This window comes from Garra rufa, chromosome 15 (genome assembly GCF_049309525.1).
Source record: "Garra rufa chromosome 15, GarRuf1.0, whole genome shotgun sequence".
NCBI classification, from domain to species: domain Eukaryota; kingdom Metazoa; phylum Chordata; class Actinopteri; order Cypriniformes; family Cyprinidae; genus Garra; species Garra rufa.
The window spans coordinates 35,324,304-35,350,403 of NC_133375.1; the positions used below are offsets into that span (position 1 = coordinate 35,324,304).

Consider the following 26,100-nt stretch of genomic DNA (forward strand, 5'->3'; position numbering starts at 1 on the left):
GACCAGACATGTAATTTCCAGAGGTCTGGACGCGGGTGCCATAAGGTGCCCCGTCTCTGAGTCAGAAGATCCTTCCTCAGAGGAATTTGCCAGGGAGGGGCTGTCGCGAGGAGCATGAGTTCGGGGAACCAGGTCCGAGTGGGCCAATAAGGGGCTACCAGAAGGACCTGCTCCTCGTCCTCCCTGATCTTGCACAATGTCTGTGCGAGAAGGCTCACTGGGGGAAACGCATATTTGCGGAGGCCCCGCGGCCAGCTGCATGCCAGTGCATCCGTGCCGAGTGTGCCCTCGGTCAGGGAGAAAAAGAGCTGGCAGTGGGCTGTCTCCGGGGAGGCGAACAGATCTACTTGAGCCTCGCCGAAGCGTCTCCAAATCAGCTGAACCGACTGGGGGTGGAGTCTCCACTCTCCGGGAAGCGCAGCTCGTGAGAGCTCGTCGGCCGCACGGTTGAGCAACCCGGGAATGTGAATGGCACGAAGCGACCTCAGATGCTTCTGACTCCACAAGAGGAGATGACGGGCGAGTTGCGACATGCGACGGGAGCGTAGACCGCCTTGCCGGTTGATGTACGCAACGGTCGCAGTATTGTCTGTACGGACCAGCACGTGTTTGCCACGTAGGTGCCCCTTGAGGCGGAGCAGGGCGAGACGTACTGCAAGCAACTCGAGGCAGTTGATGTGCCAAGTCAGCTGGGGGCCCGTCCAAACCCCTGAAACTGCCTGTCCGTCGTACGTGGCTCCCCACCCGGTGGCGGAGGCATCCGTGTGAACCACAGCATGCCTGGAGACCTGTTCCATGGGTACTCCAGCCCGTAGGAATGAGAGGTCTGACCACGGGGTGAAAGTCTGGCGGCAAGCCGGAGTTATCTGAACCCGGTGAGAGCCGCGAAGCCACGCTCTCCTCGGGACTCGGCCATGGAGCCAGTGTTGAAGCGGTCTCATATGGAGCAGCCCGAGCGGTGTCACCGCCGAAGCTGCTGCCATATGCCCCAGGAGCCTCTGAAATTGTTTCAGTGGGACCGCTGTGCTGCTCTTGAACGTGTCTAGGCAGTTCAACACCGACTGAGCACGTTCCTGCGTGAGGCGTGCTGTCTGGCTGACCGAGTCCAGTTCCATACCGAGAAAAGAGATTCTCTGTGTTGGAGAGAGTTTGCTCTTTTCCCAGTTGACCCGAAGACCCAACTGGCTGAGGTGTGCGAGCACCAGGTCCCTGTGTTCGCATAACTGAGCCCGAGACTGTGCTAGGATGAGCCAGTCGTCGAGGTAGTTGAGAATGCGAATGCCCTGTTCTCTGAGGGGAACAAGGGCCGCCTCCGCGACCTTCGTGAAGACACGGGGGGAGAGGGACAGCCCGAAGGGCAGGACCTTGTACTGATATGCCCTGCCTTCGAACGCGAACCGCAGAAAGGGTCTGTGGCGCGGAAGGATTGAGACATGAAAGTACGCGTCCTTCAGGTCGATCGCTGCAAACCAATCTTGGGGACGGACACATTTGAAAATGTGTTTCTGAGTGAGCATTTTGAACGGTAGCCTGTGAAGGGCCCTGTTCAAGACGCGCAGATCCAAGATCGGTCGAAGCCCGCCGCTTTTCTTGGGTACTATGAAGTACGGGCTGTAAAAGCCTGTCCTCATATCGGCTGGAGGGACCGGCTGTATCGCTTCCTTCGCCAGCAAGGAAGCGATCTCTGCACGCAAGATGGGAGCATCTGCGGCCCTGACAGAGGTGAAGTGAATCCCTCTGAACTTGGGAGGGCGCCGGGCGAACTGAATCGCATAGCCGGAAGTGATGGTCCGAAGGAGCCAGCAAGATGGGCTGGGAAGCTCTTTCCAGGCCCCCAGAAAATGAACAAGCGGCACAAGGGGGACCATCGGCGTACCCGCGGGGGAGCAGCGATGAGGGGGGCAGGGCCCCTGCCTCACAGTCTCGTTGCCGGACCGGGGCGGGGTCAGAGCGTCTGTATGTTGAGTGTGTGAGACGCTTACCTGCGTATGAGCCGATGGTGCGTGAGTAGTCCGTCTCGCCGTACTCTCGAACCGCCCATCGTCGCTCGCTGGCGAGGGGGAAGGACGGGTGAGGCGCAGGGATGACCTGCGCACTCCCCGTAGTCCCACATGGGGACCCAGAGATAGAGAAATTTGCTCTTTTGTCGAGTATTTGGGTACCACCGACCTGACGGTCGGTGGCGGGGAAAAAACAAACAAAAGATTCTCCGCCCGGCCCTCCTCCGGGGGAGGGAGTGGTGCGGTCACCATCTCCCGAAGAGCAGCATCCTCCATCTCTGGGTCGCCCGTCTCAGGGTCTCTTGCTCTTACGCTTCCCACTGGTCTTTGTGGGGGCCTGGACGGGCTGGGCGGCTGCCCGGCGACCGGCTCCACGGCGCCGTTGTGAAGGCTGCTGCGGTGGCTGCTGTGGAGCGGAGGCGGAAGCCGGGGGCCGCCCTCGGCGACGAGCAGACTGGGGTGCCGCCGGCGGACGGGTGGAGGCAGCAGCTGTACGCCGGGGCAGGATGTGACTGATGGCCTCAGTCTGCTTCTTGGCCGCGGAAAACTGCTGGGCAAAGTTCTCCACAGCGTCGCCGAAGAGGCCGGTCTGGGACACCGGAGCGTCGAGGAACCTGGTCTTATCGCAGTCCCTCATATCAGCCAGACACAGCCAGAGATGGCGTTCCTGGACCACCATGGTGGACATGGCACGACCCAGAGACCGCGCGGTCACCTTCGTCGCACGTAGCGCGAGGTCCGTGGCGATACGAAGTTCACGGAGAACTTCTGGGTCGTGACCACCCTCGTACAGGTCTTTCAGTGCCTGGGCCTGATGCACCTGTAGCAACGCCATAGCGTGAAGGGCGGAACCAGCGGAGCCGCAGGCCGCATAGGCACTGCCGATCAGAGCCGACGAGTGCCTACAGGCCCGGGACGGGAGCGACGGATTGTTGCCCCGCCAGGTGGAAGCGGCGCCCGGACACAGTTGCATCGCAACCGCACGCTCCACCGGCGGGACGGCCGTGTATCCCCGCGCTGGTCCGCCATCAAGGGTGGTTAGGGAGGAAGTCCCACTCGAGCGGTTTCGGGCAGTGAAAGGTGCCGTCCACGTTCGGGTGAGTTCTTCATGCACCTCCGGGAAGAATGGCACCGGGGTGGGGCGCTGAGAACCAGCGCGGGCCACCCCGAGATACCAGTCATCCAGCCGGGAGGGGTCGGGACGTGATGGAGGGTTCCATTCAAGCCCTACCCTCTCGGCGGCCCGGGCAAGCATAGCCATCATCTCCGGGTCAGTATCGGGCACCGCTGACCGCCCAGTGGACGACAGTGTGCCCTCCTCCTCCTCAGAGAGGTCTGGCTCTCCCCCCGATGCTGCAACCGACATCTGTTCGTCGGGGGGGGCCCCAAAAGTAACGGGCGGTACCCCTAAGGGAGGTCCAACCCGCTCCCCTGAGAGCCCCGGTGGCGACGGAGTGTCGGTGGAAGGAGGAGCCCCCGCCGATGGAATGGGCGGGGAGCTCCTCACCGTCACCGTCAGACCGGGCAGCCCTCTGCTTCCAGCGACAACGCCCCCCCGGCGTTTGCCTGGAGGAACGTTCGTTCTGGGCAGAGGGACTGGAACCCCGCCCCTTTGCAGGAAACGGAGTCTGGTCCGCAGCTCCGTGATGGTCATCCCCCCACAATGAGGACATGACTCATCCACGAACGCTGCCTCAGCGTGTTGTAAGCCCAGACACGTGAGGCAGTGTGCGTGGCCATCACCCGGCGCCAGGAAACGGCCGCACCCAGAAACGCACGGGGAGAAAGGCATGTTGCCTCGTCTTTAAAAAGACGCTCAACCCGTGGAGCTCCTTTAGAAATTCACTCTTTTCAGAAATTGCTCTTTTAGGAATTTGCTCTCTTAGTGCTGAGGCGCACAGGGGAGATGGCCGCAGCAACACAGAAGGTGGATGGTGAAGACCAGCTGTGTGCTTCCACTCGACACGGAAGACCACGCCGCTGAAGCGCCGTGCCGCCAACACAAAAGAGAAAGGAGGTAAGTGTTGCTTCTCGATTTGTTCCACAACAATGGTCCAGCTCCGAGGCGAAAGCTTGATGATGCATGCACCTGCTGCGTGTTATATGCTCACGCTGTGATCAGCCGCAGCTGGCTGCAATCATGCATGCCAATATTCATTGGCTCGTTTGTATACACACGAAGTAGATTGGTCTATCCAGGCGATATCCCAATTCGTCGGTCCCGACGAGACGTCGAACGGACCGACTGATAGGGAACAGTAGTGTTTAGTTGGACTAGGACTCGACCCATTTGGACTCGGACTTGAGTCCGACTCGCCCCATTTTGGACTCGGACTCGAATGGTTAAAGACTCGGACTCGACTCTGACTCGACTTAGGTGGACTCGACCCAACACTAATAATTACTTAGTTTAAAAAAAATATCTTAATTTAATTATCATTCTAATGCACAACTTTATTCGGAAAAAAACACAAAATAAGATACTATTTTTTAATGATGAATGGTGAGTAAATAAAGTCAAAACTTCCATTTTTGGAGGAACTATACTTTACAAAAAATAAAATAAATCAGATCAGCATTGTATAATGTAAAAATGTGAATGTGGTGATACATAAGGTTCAATTTGTACAATTGAATAATTCATTAGGTACCATGAACAAACAATGAGAAACATTTTCATTTAAATTACTGCATTTATTAGGATTAGTTTACTCCAGAATTAAAATTTCCTGATAATTTATTGACCCCCATGTCATCCAAGATGTTCATGTCTTTCTTTCTTCAGGTTTTTGAGGAAAACATTTTAGGATTTTTTCCCATATACACTCCTAAAAATAAAGGTTCCAAAAGGGTGTTTTTGCAGTGATGCCATAGAAGAACCATTTTTGGTTCCCCAAAGAACCTTTCAGTGAACAGTTTCTAAAAGAACCATTTTGAAGAACATTTTAAAAATCTAAAGAACTGTTTTCAACTATAAAGAATTTTTTTCTGTATTTGAAAGGTTCCATGGATGTTTAAGGTTCTTCATGGAACCATCATTCATTGCCAATAAAGAACCTTTATTTTAAGAGTGTAGTAGACTTTAGTGGGGATCAGTGGGTTTTAAGGTTTAAATTGCAGTTTAAATGCAGCTTTAAAGGGCTCTACACAATCCCAGCTGAGGAATAAGGGTCTTAACTAGCAAAACTATCGATCATTTTCTAAAAAAAAAAAAAAAAAATTTATATACTTTTTAACCACAAATGCTCATCTTGCACTAGCTTGACTTCACGCATTACGTAATAGCATTGGAAAGGCCACGCATTACGTAGGCAGAAATACAGACCCAGTGTTTGCATAGCAAACGTGCAAAGAAAGTCAAACACTCTTTACAAAAAAAATGATGTCAGGCAACTTTGAAGTTAGAGGAGAAACTAAGATGGAGTTTATCGCCCTACCCTACCTTTTTGAACCAAAGTACACAGACAAAGAACTAACCATGCGTGACCTTTCCAACGTGATTACGCAATGCATGAAGTCACGGATGTGCATCATAGAGCTAGTGCAAAATGAGCATTTGTGGTTAAAAAGTATATAAAACCAATTGTTTTGCTAGATAAGACCCTTAATCCTCAGCTGGGATCGTGTAGAGCCCCTTGAAGCCATACTGAAACTGCAATTTAGACCTTTAACCCATTGATCCCCATTGAAGTCCACTATATGAAGAAAAATCCTGGAATGTTTTCCTCAAAAACCTTCATTTCTTTTCGAAGAAAAGATAGTTCACCCAAAAATGAAGATTTGATGTTTATCTGCTTATCCCCAGGGCAAGATGTAGGTGACTTTGTTTCTTCAGCAGAACACAAACAAATATTTTTAAATCAAACCAATGCAGTCTGTCAGTCATATAATGGCAGTCAATGGGACCCATGGCTTTGAGAATCAAAAAACACAGACAAAACCAAATTAAACAATGCTGGGGCAGCCGTGGCCTAATGGTGAGGGAGTTGGGCTTGTAACCCAAAGGTTGCCGGTTCGATTCCCACACCGGCAGGAATTGAAGGTGGGGATTGTGAATGAACAGCGCACTTTCCACCTTCAATACCATGACTGAAGTGCCCTTGAGCAAGGCACTGAACCCCCAGTTGCTGGCCACTGCTCCGGTGTGTGTTCACAGTGTGTGTTTGTTCACTTCTCACTGCTGTGTGTGTGCACTTGCATGGGTTAAATGCAGCCAATTTCGAGTATGGGTCACCATACTTGACAATAGGTCACGACTTTTTCGACTTTCACTTAAGACACCAAGCAATTGGTCTGTGCAAGAAACTGAACAGTATTTATATGATTTTTTACCTCTGATTGTCCAACTGTCCTGAGTGTGTTCACAACAGCTGGCGCACGACGCGTCAACTTGATCTACCATAGTAGATGCACGCACGGAAGCGATCTGTCGCGCGTATACGTCGCTCATTGTGTACACAGTGCAGAGAGACTGTGGGTACAACGGCTACTAAAATTACTTGTGCTTATCATGATTGTTGCAACTGATTAAAAACTAAAAGATTACGTTTGCTTGCGCAAAGTCATCTGGGATGTTGACTTTTTACTGACTCCAAACTTTTGAGCCTGATCGACTGAAGTTATGGTTGCTTGCTCTTCGTCATGCACCGGCTGTTGTGAATGCACTTAGGACAGTTGGACAGAGTGGATCAGAAGTAAAAAAAATTATAAATTACTGTTCAGTTTGTATCAAATGTATCGTTACGAGCCGTGGGGTTTAATTTGGTTTTGTCTGTCTGTTTTTTTTTTTGACTCTCAAAGCCATGTGTCCCATTGACTGCCATTATATGACTGACAGATTGAGTTAAAAATCTTCGTTTGTGTTCTACTGAAGAAACAAAGTCACCTACATCTTGGATGCCCTGGGGGTAAGCAGATAAACATAAAGTTTTCATTTTTGGTTGAACTATCCATTTAATCAGGAAATTTTAATTCAGGAGTAAGCTAATCCTTCTGTTAATGTTAATTCACAAATACACACACTGATGTTTTTTATGCAACTTATCACATGAAAGCACAATGCTAGGCATTGCAATTTAATTTCTCCGCAGTTCTACTGTACTTATGCTCCTTAGACACTTGATGTGTGAAACAAGCCTAAGGAAGGCATTTGGTAGAGTGCGGCCGTTCAACCTCATGCCGTTTAGGCAGGGATTAGTAATTTTGTAACTGTGGGAGACATGCATTTACACATTCACGTTAGTCTCCATTTCCACGGTAACAGCAGGCACGGCTAAGAATTAAAAGCGATATGCACCCTTTTGCGTGAGATGGCTAGGGCCGTTTCTCCAACTGGCCTCGGCTGGATTTTGAATTTAAGGATTGATTAATCTCCTCCAGTGGCTGTGAGAGGAGCAATTAAGGCAATTATAAATCACTGGCAAACTGCAGGGACGAACCTGATGGGTAATATAGCGTATATTGATGGAGTAGCCTTTGAAAATGACTGCGCAACGCAAGTCAGCGAATAGTTAGGAGACATTCCTCAGGCTTTATCAAGCATCTCAGTGAAATTAATTTCAAAAGGAAGCCAGATTCCCTAGTGCGATATGCGCTTTTCAAGCCGCCCGTGGGAGTTCAGGTCACAATGGAGTGAGAGTGTTTCTCTGCCTTTCATGTGTTTTTTTTTTTTTTTTTGTTCTCTGCTCGATGCAGTGCTCCCATGACAAAGAGAGTTAATAGGATGAATAAAGAAATTAATAAATTAACAAATGTAAAGAGGGCCTTTAAAGATATTTAAACTCCCATCCTGGCTGCATACGTACATCTCTTGGTAGTCGAATTCTTTGAAATATCTCAGTCTCAATCACTACAGATGCATTATTGAAAGCACCTTCTTTGGAAGATGTTTCAAATCAATTTTTTATCCTGTTGGTTATCCTGCAGCAGAAGAGTGTAGTCTCTAGTCACGGTATGCTAATATGTCTTCAAAAAAGAAAAAAAAAATCCAAAACGGTAGCGGGGGCCTCACAGAAGAAGGACAATATGAGACATCCTCTGATCACGGCCTGATAGACCTGCAGCAAACATCTCCGAAATATTCCTCAGGGAAATGCGAAGCACTGCATGTGGGATGCAAAAACGGTAGTTCAAAGAAACCCTGGCAATCCTTCAGATGGAAAATGGCCTAAACGTGGTCTAAGTGACGGGGCGGCTGGCTGAGAAGGGCTTCTAACGGGAAAGAGAGGAGGCCAAAAACATAAAAGAATAATTTCAAGAAGGAGAGGCGGCGGGGGAGGAGAGTTTTATGAAATCAAGAAACGATGCGTGCTAAGAAAACTCAAAGAAAAGAATGCGTGTTTAATTCACTCAAACCTTAACAAGGCAATCTGTATCTGTCGACCGGCTAAACGAACAGAAATGGCACATTTAGATGTAATTGCCAGTGTTGTGCTGCGCTCATTCTCTCTGCTCGGAAATAAACGGAAACATTTTGATATTGATTAGAGCCAGCTTTGATAAGGCAATTACTCGTAACGATCTCTTGAGCACCAAATACATAATTTGAACGCATGGATGTGTTCGGGGCTTTTCGATCAAAACGGTGACATTGCAGATGTATGCTTGTTGTCCTGAAATACCAAATGCGTGTAAATTATTTGACAAGAATTTAAATATCTGTAGAAAGCAACAATAATAATAATAACAAATTCAAAACACATTGGTTTACTTCTCCAACACTGCCAGATTTGACATGTGCTTTATGTATAAACAAGTGAAAAATCTGCCAGTGCAGAAAGAGAAAGTTATATTAAAATCACAAACAAGTCCAATTTAATATATATTATTTATCCAGTTTTAGGCATTTATTAAAGGGACAGTTGACAGAAAAATGAGAATTCTGTCTTATTTACTCAACCTTGTTGTTCCAAATCTGTATGACTTCCTTTCTTCTGGGGAGCACAAAAGAAGATATTTTGTGAAATTTCTGCATTTTACCATGAACTGGAAATCAATGGCAACCAAAATTGGTTAACAACATTCATAAAAATATCTTCTTTTGTGTCCAAGAAATGCAGTACGTACATACAAAGAATTTGGAACAACATGAGGAAATTATAGCTTTGTTTTTTTTTCCTGGAAAACCAGACAAAGACATTTTAGTTAGAAGTTTTATGTTTTAAATGTCTTACTATAAACAATTATTTGTGAAAATCTATTTTAGTGATTTGAAAGAGAGATATCTGGGTAAATAATTCAAATAGCAACTGAACTGACTTTTCATAATGCTTCAAAACCCTGCATGAAATGCTCTTTTTTTTTTCAATCATACAATGGATAATCTTTATAAAATGGGGTACAAAATATACCTTTCTATGCAATGCTATAGACTAAAGAATTTCAAATATAAAACACCCTTTGTTCATGTAAAAATGCCTGAGACTGCATAAAGAACCCTGACAATCATCATAATTTTAAGACTTATAGGGAACCACAGGTATTAAGACTTGCCTGGCTTATTATAACGTATAACGTATTATAACATGTATTTTACTGAAATATGTAGTAGATTAAAAGATTACGTTATTTAAAATCCACATTGTTTTGTACATATTTTGGACTATGGGGGGGGAGGGGCGCCATTATTTCAATGACGTGAAATGGTCGCACTCGGATTTTGATTTTGATTGTAATTTTCAGTCAAAGGATAACAAGGGAAGCGCTGTAAGTCTTCACTGCTTTCCTTGCGATAAGAAGAGGAGAAAAGATTGAGAAGATGCCTGTGGATGAATAAAACGTGCTAAAGACCTATGTCTTTGTTCTCTCTTTAGCCCTAATGCCTTTGAGGCTTTTAGTAGACCATCGCTACTGAAAGAGCTTTCTTTCTTCAGTCGTAAAGAAATTATGTTTTGAGGAAAACATTTCAGGGTTTCTCTCCATATAGTAGACTTTGTGTCCTCGAGTTTGAACTTCCAAAACGCAGCTTCAAAGTGCTCTAAACGCTCCCAGCTGAGGAATAAGGGTCTTAAATAGTAAAGCAATTTGGTTATTTTCTAAAAAATAATGTACAATTTATGTACTTTTTAACTTCAAATACTTATCTTATCTAGCTCTGCGTCAACTCAGTGTATTCCAGTTCAAGACAGTTAGGGTATGTCAAAAAACTCCCTATTTTTTCCTCCAACTTCAAAATCATCCTGCAGAAGTACCGACCCATTGTTTACAAAGTGAACATGCAAATAAGATTAAACACCCTTTACAAAAAAACGGTAAAACAGCGAAGTAGGACGATTTTGAAGTTGGAGGAGAAAATGAATTTTTCGACAGTCTTGAACCGGAATACACAGAGTACACACAGAGCTAGACAAGGTGAGCATTTGAGGTTAAAAAATATATAAATTGCATTTTGTTTTTTTTAGAAAATAACCGATAATTTCTAGATAAGACTCTTCTTCCTGGGATCATTTAGAGCCCTTTATAGCTGCACTTAAACAGCATTTTGGAAGTTCAAACCAGTTCAAATCCACTATATGGAGAGAAATTCTAAAATGTTTTCCTCAAAAAACGTAATTTCTTTATGACTGAAAAAAGAAAGACATGAACATCTTGGGTGACAAGGGGGTGAGTGAATTATCTGTAAACTTTAATACACGGGGTTACCTTTAAGGAGATTTAATTTCCAAAAATTGTATAGCTATGCCGTCTCAAGCAAGTACCGCAACTTGAGAAAAAGTGCAAAGGAAAAAGTATAATCTCTTATTAGTTTGGTTTGTAAAACTCTTTTCTGGTGACTTTTTGAAGTGCTGTTTGAGGTTTGTTGACAACGAATCATGAGCTTTCACAGTTAATTATTATTCAGTGATTATGCACAACTGAACAGGTGCAAAAATAAAACAACAGTAACAAAAAAAAACTAAATTAGCCTTTCATCACAAGTGCCGAATGCAAAACAATCATTCTAACAATGAAAAATTTGATTTGTGAATATCATTATATAATAAGAATGGAATAAAACCATGTTAGGCTTTATAAAATCACAGCCTGCAACAGCAGATAACAACTTAGATAGATTTCCAAGCATCACTCCGCCGAGAGTAAGGGTGTTTTCTTTTTTGCTAACACCTTGCCACTTCAATTACAAAAAACACCCCACGCTGCCACTCGACTAATGTATTTCTCTCAATTATGAATAAAGGCACACACCGCTGTGTCACACAGGCCCCTTTGAGGACCCACGGAGCTGAATTTGGATGCCCTCCTCCCCACGGATGAGACGAAGCAGAATCAAATCAGGCGACCCGCTGCGCCACGCGCTCCGCTCCATAAATGTATTCAATAAAAAGAAGAGGGGAGAGGTTGAAAAGGGTACAGACTCTCAAAGGATTGCCAATTCTCCAGTGTGTCAGATATTTAGTGGCCTCTAACAGTGCAGGCGTGAGCAAACGGAGGCGGACGTGAGCGGAAAGCGAGCAGGCGGAGCGGGGGAGACGGCTCGTGGATGAGACGCCGTGTTTGCTCTGACCCTGTCGCAGCCGATCTCACCGAGACAGCCCCTTCCCTAAATACAACGGCTGGCTGAAAACAATCGCCTCATTCCTCCGCACCGCTCCGTCGCTCTTTCCCTCCCTCTGTACATCTCCTTCATCCTTTCTCTGGGTAATGATGACTGTGCAGTGACAGAGCAATGCTATTACCCAGAAGAAACCGAGCTAAGGCAGAGATTAAGACAGAGAAAGACACGCCGTCAAAAAAGGAAAAAATCACAGAGACGCAGGGGTTGGCATTTGAATGGGGAATTCAGTTTCTTTTCAGTGTTTGACTAAACTACATATTTCTTTCAATATAATTTTTTAGCTTATAATAATACAATTTGTTTCAAAGCAGCATTACAGGAACTAAAAAAATAAAGAAGATGAAAGAACAGGAAAATAATGCCTCAGTGAACAAGCCTAAGGCAACAGCAGCAAGAAAAAACTTTCTTGAATAAAGGTTTACGCTATATCTACCAGCTTAGAAACTAAAAATACCATTTTAAGAAACCATGCGATTATGTGATGCATGTTTGCATATCAGGGTCATGCTACATTGAAAACTGAATTTGAAAGGTCTTTTAAATTCCAGTTAAATTGTTGAATTTGAATTTAATTTGAATTGAGGTATTTCTTTGAATTGAAATTTTTAAAAATCATCTTATTGTCAAATTTAACTTTTTTTTTTTTTTTAATTTAACCTCTGGTGTCAATTCATATTAGAATTGAAATTTGAAATACTAGAATTGAAATACTATTTAAATAGTTGGCATTTTATCAGAAAGTCGATGTCAGAGGAAGAGGATGATATTCCAAAAAACTAATATTTTATTCTTTTTGTAATAAAATGCCCTGACTAAGAACAAGCATTAAAAATCCGAAGTATGAAAATGCTGTCGTGATTTAAGGCCCGTTCACAACAAGAACGATAACTATCAAGATAAATATATTAGCGGCCACACCAGCAGACGATGTCGTCTGTTTATTCTAAGCGCACGCTCTAATTAAAGTCTGCCGCTTTAAATACTCAAGCTCGTAATAGCAGGATTGATTCTGATTGGTTGTCAATGTTTATATCATTCATTGTGCCTTTATCGTTATAGCTGTGGTGTGGACTCTGCTATTCTTTGATACTGAGAACTATTTTTAGAACTATATCTTTATCGTTATCTTTATAGTTATCGTTCTTGGTGCGAACAGGCCTTTACTCATGTCATTACAAACCTGTATGACTTGCAGCAGCAAGAGTTCTTACTAGAACCAGAAAGTATGACCATATTAGCCCCGGTTCTGTCAACACTTCATTGGCTCCCTATAAAACATTGTATAGATTTTAAAATCTTGCTAATTACTTATAAAGCCCTCAATGGTTTAGCTTCTCAGTACTTGAGCAAGCTCTTATCGCATTATAGTCCCTCACGTCCACTGCATTCTGAAAATTCTGGCAATTTGATAATACCTAGAATATCAAAATCAACGGCCGGCATCAGATCATTTTCTTATCTAGCGCCTAAACTGTTCGGGAGGCAGACACAATCTGTCAGTTTAAATCTAGATTAAAGACACATCTCTTTAACCTGGCCTACACATAAAACATTAACACATTCCTATAATTCAAACCCGTTAAAGGATAGTTAGGCTGCATTAATTAGGTCAACCGGAACCGAAAACACTTCCCATAACACCTGATGTACTCGTTGCATCGTAAGAAGAATGGCATCTACGCTAATATTAGTTTCATTCTTATTCCGAGGTCACCGTAGCCACCAGACCCAGCCTGTATCCAGATCAGATGGTCACTGCAGTCCCCCGGATCCAGTCCGTACCCAGCTCAGATCATAGATCAACACCTAGAGATGACTTCTACAGCCCTGAATGTCAACCAACTGAGCACCAGAGGCTGATCATCAATGAAGACCTCGCCACCTAGACGGCCATCGGCGCTACACCACGGGAACCTGATGAGTTCCCTGCAATCTGACATTGGTACAAACTGCTGGTTTCGTCTGGCCAGAGGAGAACTGGTCCCTCAACTGAGTCTGGTTTTTCCCAAGGTTTTTTTCTCCATTTCTGTCACCTGTGGAGTTTTGGTTCCTTGCCGCTGTCACCTCTGGTTTTCTTAGTTGGGGACACTTTCCAGCGATATCCTAAACTATTTCAAATGATATCACTGAATGCATTGATGAAAGGTCTTTAACTGAAAATTGATTGTTTACAATAATGCGTTACTTACACACTATTGTGCTGTTTAAATACTGTGAAGTTGCTTTGACACAATCTGTATTGTTAAAAGCGCTAATTTCTGCATGAACTATCCCTTTAATAAAATAAACAGGTTTAATTTTAATTGCATGTTATCTTTAACCGAATCCACGCTCATGCAGAGAAGCTAAATAAAAGCTGACAGAGAAAACCACATGTTGAGAAAACATCCGTTAAGGCCCTCTAATGACTCTTCAGGAACTTCCTGGTTCCTGCGAGAGCATTATGTTTTCCCAGGCACTATAAATGACATGACAGCATGACTCAGTGGTTAGTAACCGGACAGAGCTCGCAAGCGGCCCACCCACTCTCAAGCCCTTTTCCCCAGCCTCACTAAGCATTCGCACTCTCGTTCTCTTTGTTGCCTATTCATATCCATCTCCGTGAATATCTCCACAGCGCATGACATGCCAAAGCAGTGGGCTCTCGAGACTATGGCAAATTTGAACCTTTCAGCAGTTCACTAGTGAAGACAAATGGCCAGCGTGTTTAGGGGCCCTCGTGAGTGATCTGTATTAATGCCTGGCAGGGATTCAGCGTGCTGCATATGCTAACTCCATTAGCGGGTCAGAACCTGGCTCTGTCTGAATCCCCTGCACGCTGGGAGGGCTGAATATAGGAAAGCTGCAGGTGCAAAGCATGTAAACGCACATATAAAAGACATAAACACACTCCGTTTGCACACGTTTTTTGGACTCCAGCCTACGAAACACTGCACTTTGTGCTTTCTGGTCCGTCTGTTGCTGTGGTTTTGCCACTCCATGACGCATCTGCTATTCAGTCATCTTTGCATGAACAGGGCAAGTCTGTTACACAAATGCAAAGCAGCATTGTTACAAATTGCAACATGCACAGATTCAGTCCCACTGCAATCTGTGACATTAACGCATATGTTGACTGGATCGATGAGTAGTTGCTGTTAAAGTTTAGTTTGTTTTGAGTGTTTAATTCTAATTGGTAATTGGTTATTGGTAAATCAAGGTTTGGCTTCAGGATGAAAGCAATTCAAAATTAGCTGTGTATTCTGACAAAAAAATAAACTCTTTTGCCAAAAACGTGTATATATTGATAATATTTCATTGTATTATAGTACTTTTACCAGTTTTACTTTTTGGGAAGCTCATAAAACTATGAAATAGACTTGTATTTTATCCGCACAGCTGCCATTGAGATAAATGGCAATGCTAATGGATAGCTTTCTCCAGATATTACAAGCACCCAATTTCCTACACAGCTGTGCTAGTTTCATTTTTCTCAAACCACTCCATGGACTTTTTCTTCTCACATAATAAAATAATAAAACTCAAATCGATATTTCATGTCCCTTTATTTATTTGGTAAGCAGCCATGTAATAAGTGAAATAAACAACAGCCAGCTGGTCTTTAGCACAAAATAAACTACAAGACCCTTGACAAGGTCCTGACCAAACTATTGAAGATTGTTTATTGTATTTTGAGTTTTTAAAAAAAAAAAAAAAGCTGTATTAACCATCCAAGGCCTGATATATCAAATAATAGCCAGTTGACTATTAACAGTTTGCATATGTGTTTTATGTTTTGCGTCATATTTGGTACATGCGTTTATGGTTCATATAGTATGATATGGTAGAAAACACCCCAGGCTTTATTAAGAGACCCAAACTGAGCAGAAATTTGACCCTGGACCACAAAACCTTAAGTAGCACGGGTATATTTTTTGCAATAGCCAAAAACACACTGTATGGGTAAAAAGAAATATATAGATTTTTTTATGCCAAAAATAATTAGTATATTAAGTAAAGATTATGTTCCATGAAGATATTTTGTAAATTTCCTACCGTAAATATATCAGAACTTGATTTTTGATTAGTAATATGCATTGCTAATAACTTCATTTGGACAACTTTAAAGGCAATTTTCTCAATATTTTTTTTTCAGATTCCAGATTTACAAATAGTTGTATCTCGGCCAAATATTGTCCTATCCTAACAAACCACACATAACTGGAATGCTTATTATTAAAAATTGACCCACAAAAACAGTCAGTTAGGATAGGGAATCTGAGGGTTCCAAAAAATCAAAATATTGAAAAAAAAGTTTTGATATATTTATAGTAGGAAATTACCAAAATATTGAAGGGAACATGATCTTTACTGACTATCCTAATAATTTTTGCCATAAAAGAAAAATGACAATTTTGACCCATACAATGTATTTTTTGGCTATTGCTACTTTTGTGGTCCAGGGTCACATATGTGTTTTATCATGAATTTATGGCTCATGTGGTATGATATAGTAGAAAACACACATCTCAGCTTTATTCAGAGGCCCTAACCTAAAAAATATTACATTTGGTGGTTTTGCTGATATATCCAGTATATGGTCAAAAATGAAGATTAAACTTGTAAATCAATACGATTCCATAACTTTATAGCAGACTACTAACATAAAATGCATTTAAATATCTGTTGTGACTCTATAATGTCTATAATTTTAGTAATATATCAGTAAGATGACATCTCAAAGCTTAGTTTGTGACCAAACCGTTATATTTTCTTTTAAAACATGTAATGCAATCCAATGATGATTGAAAAAATACCTGATGTATAATATTTGATAACTTGATTTTTTTCTAAAAGATGAGATATGGATAATCAAGTCAACCTAAGTTGCTTAAATCCAGCAACTGTTCATCTTGAAATATTACTAATATAAAGGTTATTCTGGCATTTACTTTCTAATTTCTAATAAATCACAGATTTATTAGAAGGCCTTTTACTTAATAAAATAATATGAACAACCAATCAGCTGACAGAAGATATGTAGCATAGTAGATTGTGTACAATAGGTTTTGAGCAAAGATTTTATTCTTTTGATAATTTGAAGGCCTTATAAATTCACATCAAATATGATACAGTAAGGCTGTAAAGGGTTAAAACGTATTATGAATATATGAGCATTACACTGACTGCCCTGCTTTCTAGATCAAGATCAGCCATTGAAAATCCCATATAGGTCAGCAACTGCATCTAAATTTCCTCTTTCACTGTTTTGTTAGCAAGCACAGCCTTCTTTTTCCTCATCCACTGATTTATAAACCATCTCCTTCACTTCGTAATCATACAATCTACCTAATTTCCTGCTAGACCTCACAATAACGGCCATAACACTTTTCCTGAAGCATATCTATATCCTTCTCCACAAGAATAGCTGTCACAAATCTGCCGAAAACTGCCTCTGCTGACACTGTAACACAGTAGCATTCAGTCCACCATAAAAAGAGGCATTTTGAAAGGATACACACACTCACTCTTTCTCATTCCCACCCTAAATGCAATCACACGCAAATGGACACTTATCCATAATCACACACAGAAGTAAACATCTGTACATAGACACAGACACAACTCAATACACGCTCATATAAGTAAACAACTCCCATGCAAACTCCTCTCTGCTGTCAGACTAGATTATATGGTGCAGGAAACAGGGGCATGAAATCTGCGGCAGCTGCCCCAGGCTGAGAGACACAAGGCTGCGGGCACAGACACGCACACAGATTAGACACACACACACATGCCTACACAACCACATACACACACTAACCAATGCACAAGTGCTGGCAAGCAGACAGACACACAAGAAGGATGGTAAGAAAGAGAGAGGGAATGTGAGCATCACTATGGCCGACTCATTTCCAAGGGCAGGGCACTTTAAGTCTTACGAACATGAATGTTACCTTGATAAAATAGAAGCAAAAATGATACTTGTAGTCATTACGATTGCTACAGCAAATCAAACTTTTGTGTAAAATATTTCCTATTCATGTGGTGCTTGATAAAATCAAAGCATGAACTTAAAATATGTACAGAAAGGACACACAAAGATAAAAAATTTTCCCATACAGGCCTTGAGTCCTTGTTAAAATCAAACTAAAATACAAGTTCTCTATACACAATATTGCTTTTGACAGTGAAAAAGTCATTTAAGAGAAATATGCACAGAGCGAAATCAGTCTAAACAAATATGCTGGTGGATTTTGATGTTAGAGCACAACAGTTAATGAACGTTACTATGCATTATGGACTCATATTTTGGCTAGAAGTGACAGTTTATAAGATATAAAGTCTTGTTGGATTTATTACAAACCTGCAGCTTTTTAATTCACAAGATGTTAATTGATGTACAGGAGTCGTTTGATCTATTTATGGATTATTGTAATGCTTTCATCAGCTGTTTGGACTCTCATTCTGACGGTACCCATTCACATCCATTGGTGAGAAAGTGAAGTCGTGCTAAATAAATCTGTTCTGATAAAGAAACAATCTCATCTACGTCTTGGATGGCCTGAGGGTGAGTACATTTTCATCAGATTTTCTTTATTAGGTGAACTATTCCCTTAAAATTAATTGCGCAATTTAGGATCGTAAATGACAAAACGACTTCCACTTTTGTGATGGCCATGTGGAAGCGACGACATCTTTCCACAGTGCACTTCGAATGTGCAAAAATGCAATTTAGAAGTTGCCCAGAGAAAGAGAGATAAAGAGAGAAGCAAAGAAAGATACTTGAGAAAAAACATATAAAGATAACCTTAAGGCCAAGTTAAAATGCCATTTGCAACCCATTTTATGTGATAAAAGTGAAATAAGAAAAAAAATGTGAGCCACGATATTTTATTTTAGTAATTAGGATTAATATATTTTCTTTTAGTCATTTCTCTCCTTTTAATTTGTATATCTTTTTTTAAATTATTTATTGTTATTTTGGTACATCATAATGTAAAAAATGTTTTTTTTTTATGGCTTTAGATAACTATAATAACCCTGACGTGCACTGATGAATCATGCACAATAAAAGTAAACACAACAAAACACAAAAAAGCGAAGGCATGCATGTGAACGTTGCAAATGAAGTCATAAATATGCACAAAGCCATGAACACTCAAGCCCTCTGTAACACATGAATGATTTCAGCTACTCTGGCTGAATGGCATAACCCTTCTAACCCGAGCAGAGCTGCGCTCGTTTAATATGCAGCCTCGTTTCCTCTATATCGCTTTTTTCTTTCTAAAAACACCCTCTAATTCAGCATAATTGCTCCTTGTCATTTTGTGCAAAGCAACTCAAAAAAACAGAATGACTCAAGACATTATGGGGCAGGAGCCTGCAGGGTCAGCACGGCCCAAACACCCCCTGAACTCAGCACTTACGCCTGTGATGTAGGCAACGCATTACCAACAACGGATCACATCACAGACCTCAATGCATCTCCTGTACAGCCACTCACACAGGTAGGAGCCTGGCAGGGTGAAATTGTAATTTTTTTCGTCCCCTACTTTTTGATCATGACAGTTCAAAAGTCTGGGATTAGTAAGATTTTTTAGGTAGGGTTTAACCGATATGTGTTTTTCAGGGCTGATGCCGATACCGATTATTACTTTATTATTACTGATTATTACAGATTTTATGTAGGGGTTGATTTTCCTTTGAGTATATTGTAAAATGTCATTCATCCTGTGATCCAACAACGAATCACATCACAGAACCCAATGCATCTCCTGTACAGGCACTCACCTGTCAGGGTGAAATTTTAAAAAAGGGAGGGTTTAGGTAGGGGTTGACCGATATGTTTTTTACAGGGTCGATACCGATTATTACAGATCAAACAGACCAATAACTGATATTTTGAACCGATATGTATGTCCACTAAAATTAAAGTTAATGTCAAAATTAAGAATAACAAGGCTCTGCCAAAAACTTTATTTAAATGCTTTTAAATCATTTTATCTGCAAATAAGTTTTGAAAATGAGCGATACCGATAACCATAAAAATACTTGACATCGGCACCGATAATCAGCCAGGTCGATTTGTGAAGCCAGTTTGGGGTTAGATGTTTTTTGTGTGTGTGTTTTATGTAGGGGTTGACCAATATGTTTTTCAGGGCCGATACTGATTATTACAGATCAAGTAGACAGATAACCGATATTTTGAACCGATATGTATGCCTAGTGTAAAAATTAAAATTAATGTCAAAATTAAGAATAACAAGGGCTCTGCCAAAAACTTTCTTTAATTGAACAAATTTGAAAATGAACAATACCAATAACCATAAAAATACTTGGTATTGGCACCGATAATCAGCCAGGTCGATTAGTAAGGCCAGTTTGGAGTTAGAAAGATGGTTTGTTTTTAGAGTTTTATGTGGGGGTTGACGATGAGTTTTTCAGGGCCAATACTGATTATTACAGAACATGTAGACCGATATGTATGTCTGGTGTAAAAATGAAAATTAATGTCAAAAAAGCCAGTTTGGGGTTAGTAAGATGTTTTTTGTGTGTGTGTTTTATGTAGGGGTTGACCGATATGTTTTTCAGGGCCGATACTGATTGTTACAGATCAAGTAGACCAATAGCCGATATTTTGAACCGATATGTATGCCTGGTGTAAAAATGAAATTAAATGTCAAAATTAAAAATAACATGGGCTCTGACAAAAACTCTCTTTAAACGCTTTTAAATTATTTTATCGGCAAATCAGTTTTGAAAATGACCGATATTGATAACCATAAAAATGCTTAATATTTGTGCCGATAATCAGTCAGGCTGATTAGTAAGGCGAGATTGGAGTTAGATGTTTTTTTTTTTTTTTATGTAGGGGTCGACCGATATGTGTTTTTCAGGACTTATACCGATTATTACAAATCAAGAAGAATGATAACCAATTTTTTTAACCAATATATATGTCTGGTGTAAAAATGGAAATTAATGTAAAAAGTAAGAAGGGCTCTGACAAAAACTTTCTTTAAATGCTTTTACATTATTTTATTGGCAAATCGGTTTTGTAAATGACCGATACTGATAACCATAAAAATGCTTGATATAGGTGCTGATTTTTAAGGCCAGTTTGGGGTTAGTAAGATCTTTTTTTTTTTTAGTGTTTTATGTAGGGGTCGACCGAAATGTGGCCGAAATTTTCAGGGCCAATACAGATCATTACACCGATATTTTAAACCGATATATGCCTGATGTAAAAATTAAAATCAATGTCAAAAGTAAGAATTTTATCCACAAAATCGTTTTTGAAAATGACCGATAACCATAAAAATGATAATCGGCTAGGCTGATTAGTAAGGCCAGTTTGGGGTTAGTAAGATGTTTTCTTCTAGTGTTTTATGTAGGGGGCGACTGATATGTGTTTTTCAGGGCCGATACAAATTATTACAGATCAATAAGACCAATAACCGATTTTTTTAACCGATATATATGTCTGGGGTAAAAATGAAAATGAATGTCAAAATTAAGAATAACAAGGGCTCTGACAAAAAAAAAATTCTTTAAATGCTTTTACATTGTTTTAGAACCAGTTTTGAAAATGGCCGATACCGATAACCATAAAAATGGCCAGGCCGATAATCGATCGACCCCTAGTTTTAGGAGACCAGCTCTGCATTTACTTGATTGAAGATTCAATAAAAACAGAATTATTGTGAAATATTTTTACAATTTCAAATATGTGTTTTTTATTTGAACATACTGTAAAATAAAATCTTGACAAATATTGTGAAGATTTCAGTGCTAAGAATTATGTAGTATTAATATATTCTTTAACAAAAATAAGTAAAAATTAGTTGAAGGCAATAGGGTTAAAAAAACAAACAAACTCAAAATCTTCAACATACGGTAATTTAAATAAAGGCATCTGCTATTTACGCTGAGTGTAAAAAGTGGTAAATACTGCTTGCACCAAGACAAAATCTTATTTACACTAAATGCAAACAGTTACAGATGCTATTCATACAAAGTGTAAATAGAAGTCAAATTCTATTATACTAAAAGTAAAATATCTGAGCAATGATAATTGAAGTTAGTGAAAACAACCTATGCCATAAACAATCGCTGCATTCTGCTATCAAATATTTTACCATAAGAACCATTAAACTGTAATCAACTGTTGTCCCAGGCAACCAATTTCCTGTGCTAGTTTTATGTCTCTCGCATCACTCTGAGGTGTCTTTCTTCTCACATAATAAAATAATTACAACTCAAATGTCCATTTACATAAAATACCGTACAGTCAGATGGTAATTATCACAAAACAATCCCGTTCAGGGTGATATAAGACCCCTTACACGTCGCCTCATGGTCCTGATCACCCCGTCAGGGTTTATTTGGCAATAATGATAGACTGACTCTACATTAACCCTTGCATAATAACATTCATTAATGCATAATGAGCAAACATTATATACTGCTAAACAGATCAGCTGCTGATGTGCGATACATTAAAATATAAGTATATATGAATATTTAAGATGTATAATGATGTTTCTGCGGTATCTTTATGAATGCACATTAACTAATGATCCACTAAGCATTATATAAAGAAATAATGTCAGTTAATGTAAATCATTAGAACGTGTTATCCAATGAGCTGAAACACAGGTGCTGTGAATGATGCAACACTGCGTGAACTAAGTGAATAAATTAAATGTTTCAGATACTGAGAACGTGTCTCACCGTGACGGTTTTAATGCGGCCACCGCCTTTGGTGCAGGTCCATCCGGAGCGATTGAAGAGCAGGCCGCAGATCTCGCCCTCTGAGCACGGGGACATCTCACACCACTGCTTGCTTTTCACTATCCGGGCTACAAACAAACAAACAAACACAGAATCACTGCCTAAACCCTGTTATTCTTGGGTCATTTTAGACTGTAACATGAAGTAAATGTTAAAGTATTGATGGAGTAACAGAAAATAAATCAATATGAACTCACGTTGGACAACTAATCATTTTCAACTTATGCAGAATTTGCAAACAAGTGTTTAAAAAAGTGCCGTCTTGTTTTTTCTTACCGTGTTGTGTACAATTAATACATATGAGGGATACATTTTAGAAAACATTTTTTTTTTAAGACAAATTTGATAATTTACATAACTTTTTCAAACTACATAACATGCTGAAAGGCTTAAGGCGGTAATGGGTTATTCAAAAAGGCTCAAATTTGAAAACCCTTTTCAAAGTTTAAATAATTATTTATTATTTTGTTTAAAAAAAGCATTTGTTTTGATATTTTTGAGGATGCTACAGAGTCTCCAGTGCAAAAACAATGTGGTATTTACATATTCTTTTACAAAAATGAGTAAAAAAATGAGAGGATTACATTGTAGAAAATGTATAATATTTTAGGGCAAATTTGATCATTCACGTAACTATTTAAACCTGCATAACATGAAAGACAAAAACTAGCAATTCAAAAAGGCTTAAATTTAAAATATTGATTTTATTTATTGTTTATTATTTAAATAAAGTACATTTACTTTTTTATTTACATTTACTGTTTAATTTCTTATTATTATTTATTTTAAATAGTATTTATGTTTGTTTAGGTATTCTTGACAATGTTTTCAGGTATTAAAAATGAGTAAAAAATAAAAAATAAAAATTGAAATTACATTTTAGAAAATTTATAATTTTTAAGGCATTTAAACCTGTATAGCATGCTGAAAACCAAAAACTACTTATTCAAAAAGGCTCAAATTTAAAATATTGCATTTTGTTTATTTGTAATTTATTTATTTATTTACTAAAGCACATTTGTTTTTGTTTTTTTGTTTTTTTAAATAGTCTTTATGTTTGTTCAGGTATTCTTGACAATGTCACAGTCTCCAACGCTAAAAACAACGTGGTGTTTATATATTCAACAAAAATTAGTAAAAGAAATTTATGAATTACATTTTAGAAAATTTTTAGGGCAAATTTGATCATTTACATAACTATTTAAACCTGCATAACACGCTGAAAGCCAAAAACTAGTTATTCAAAAAGGCTCAAATTTAAAATATTGCATTTTATTTATTTATTTATTTAATAAAGCACATTTACCTTTTCATTTTTGTTTTGATTTTTATTTTTTTTAAATAGTCTTTATGTTTGATTAGGTATTCTTGACCACCATGTCACATAGTCTCCAATGCTAAAAACAATGTGGTGTTTTATATATTCTTTAATAAAAAATAAGTCAAAATTTTAGAAATTACATTTTAGAAAATGTGTAATATTTTTAGGGGAAATTTGATCATTTACAACTATATAAACCTGCATAACATGAAAGACAAAAACTAGTAATTCAAAAGGGCTCAAATTTAAAATATTGCATTTCATTTATTTGTATTGTATTTATTTATTTATTTATTTATTTAATAAAGCACATTTAATTTTTTTGAAATGTCTTTATGTTTGTTTAGGTCTTCTCGACAATGTCACATAGTCTCCAATGCTAAAATGTGGTGTTTATATATTCTTTAACAAAAATAAGTAAAAATGTTAGAAATTACATTTCAGAATGTATTTTTAGGGCAAATTTGATAATTTACATAACAATTTCAACCTGTATAACATGCTGAGAGGCAAAAATGGAAACTAGTTCTTCAAGAAGGCTCAAATTGTACATTTTAAATTTTGCATTTTATTTTATTTTTTTTATAAAATAAATGTGATAACAGGTTCTTCAAAAAGCCTAAAATTTTTACTAAAAAGAAAGTCATTAAAAATTTAAATGTGCTTTATGTCTGTTTAGATATTTTTCACAATGTCTCCAATGATAAAACTATGTGGTCTTTACATATTCTTTAACAAAAATGGGTAAAAATAAGAGGATTACATTTGTGAAATGATCATTTGTATATGTGACCCTGGACCACAAAACCAGTCATAAGGTTAAATTTGACAAAACTGAGATTTATACATCATATGGAAGCTCAACAAATAAGCTTTCTGTTGATGTATGGTTTGTTAGGATAGGACAATATTTGACTGAGATACATCTATTTGAAATCAGAAATCTGAGGATGCAAAAAAATAAAAAAGACTGAGAAAATCACCTTTAAAGTTGTCCAAATTAGGTTCTTAACAATGCATATTACAAATCAAAAAGTACATTTTGATATGTTTACAGTAGGAATTTTACAAAAAATCTTCATGGAACATGAACTTTACTTAATTTCTTAATGATTTTTGGCATAAAAGAAAAATCAAAAATTTTGACCCATGCAATGTATTTTTGGCTATTGCTACAAATATACCCCAGCGACTTAAGACTGGTTTTGTGGTCCAGGGTCACATATAATGTCTGTCATATTACCCTTTTTTCTATTAAAAGATTTTTGTTACTACAAACCATTGAGATCCAACAGGCATCACAAAAAAACCACCCAACCTTTATATTCAACATTAAATATGGATTTGTGTATGAAAGTGGATTTGAGATTATGGCAAAGTCATGCATGTTTCAGTAAGCAGCCTGCAGGCCTTGATTCACTGCACACTTCATTATCTTCACGTCGTAGAACCGAAACCATCAAACAACTCAAAGAGAGCGACATCAGACACGTGTATGCACTGAGGCTCTCGCTTTCAGTTCTCTTGTTTGCTCTGTAGATCCATGTAAAATTCCATAAACCCCTGCTGTTCCTGCGCTTCAGATGCAGATCAACTAGCGTTCAGAGGGTGATGGGAACAAAACAGGTCAAAAAGGATGAGGAGCATCAGACAATTCAGAAGATTTGACGGCTGCGTCTCGTCTGCACACCAGGAAAGAACAATAACAAATGAGAATATCTCAGTTGCTTCTCCAAGACCTTCTCAAAGGTTTCTACTAAAAAAATACCCTCATTATCTCACAAACATCTAGGGATTTAGAAAAGATTTCAAACTCCTGGAGAGAACATCCAAGGTCAATATGAAGTCAAACATTTCTCATTTTGTTTCTATTTTGTATTCTCCAAAAGAATGTTATGAGAACCTTAACTACTTGTTGGAAGAGTTAATGCTTAAAGAAACAGTTCATCTAAAAAAGAACATTTGGTGAAAATGTGAAAATATAGTCATCCTTAGAACCTCCCAGATGTAGATGAGTTTGAAATTTAGCATTACATTACATTACTCACAAATGGATCCTCTGCAGTGAATGGGTGCCATCAGAATGAGAGTCCAAACAGCTGATAAGTAATCCACACAATTCCAGTCCATCAATTAACATCTTGTGAAGTGAAAGGATACATGTTTGTGAGAAACAAATCCACCTTTAAGATGTTCTTAACTTTAAACCGTTGCTTCTAGTCAAAACATCCATAGTATTTATTTATATTATGGATTACTCTAGTGAAAAAGTCCATCTCCTGGTGTCCTCTCACATTATTTTGCTTGTAAACAGTGCTTTATCTGTGCATATTTCTCTTCTTATTTAGACAAGCTGACTTTTCATTGAAGAAAGTGTGTAGAAGTCTTACAGTGCCTTGCGAAATTATTCATACCCCTTCATTTTTTTCACATTTTGTTATGTTGCTGCC

At 39.6% G+C, this 26,100-nt stretch overlaps 1 protein-coding gene across 2 annotated transcripts in view; it reads right to left on the minus strand.

The window, feature by feature from the left end:
- The window catches only part of tafa5l (TAFA chemokine like family member 5, like), an 80,208-nt gene that overhangs the window by 16,714 nt on the left and 37,394 nt on the right, over window positions 1-26,100 (minus strand). For both annotated transcript variants that reach the window (XM_073819496.1, XM_073819495.1), the window contains exon 3: window positions 22,270-22,397. In XM_073819496.1, the coding sequence (XP_073675597.1) occupies window positions 22,270-22,397 (128 nt within the window). The remainder of the gene's footprint in view (window positions 1-22,269; window positions 22,398-26,100) is intronic.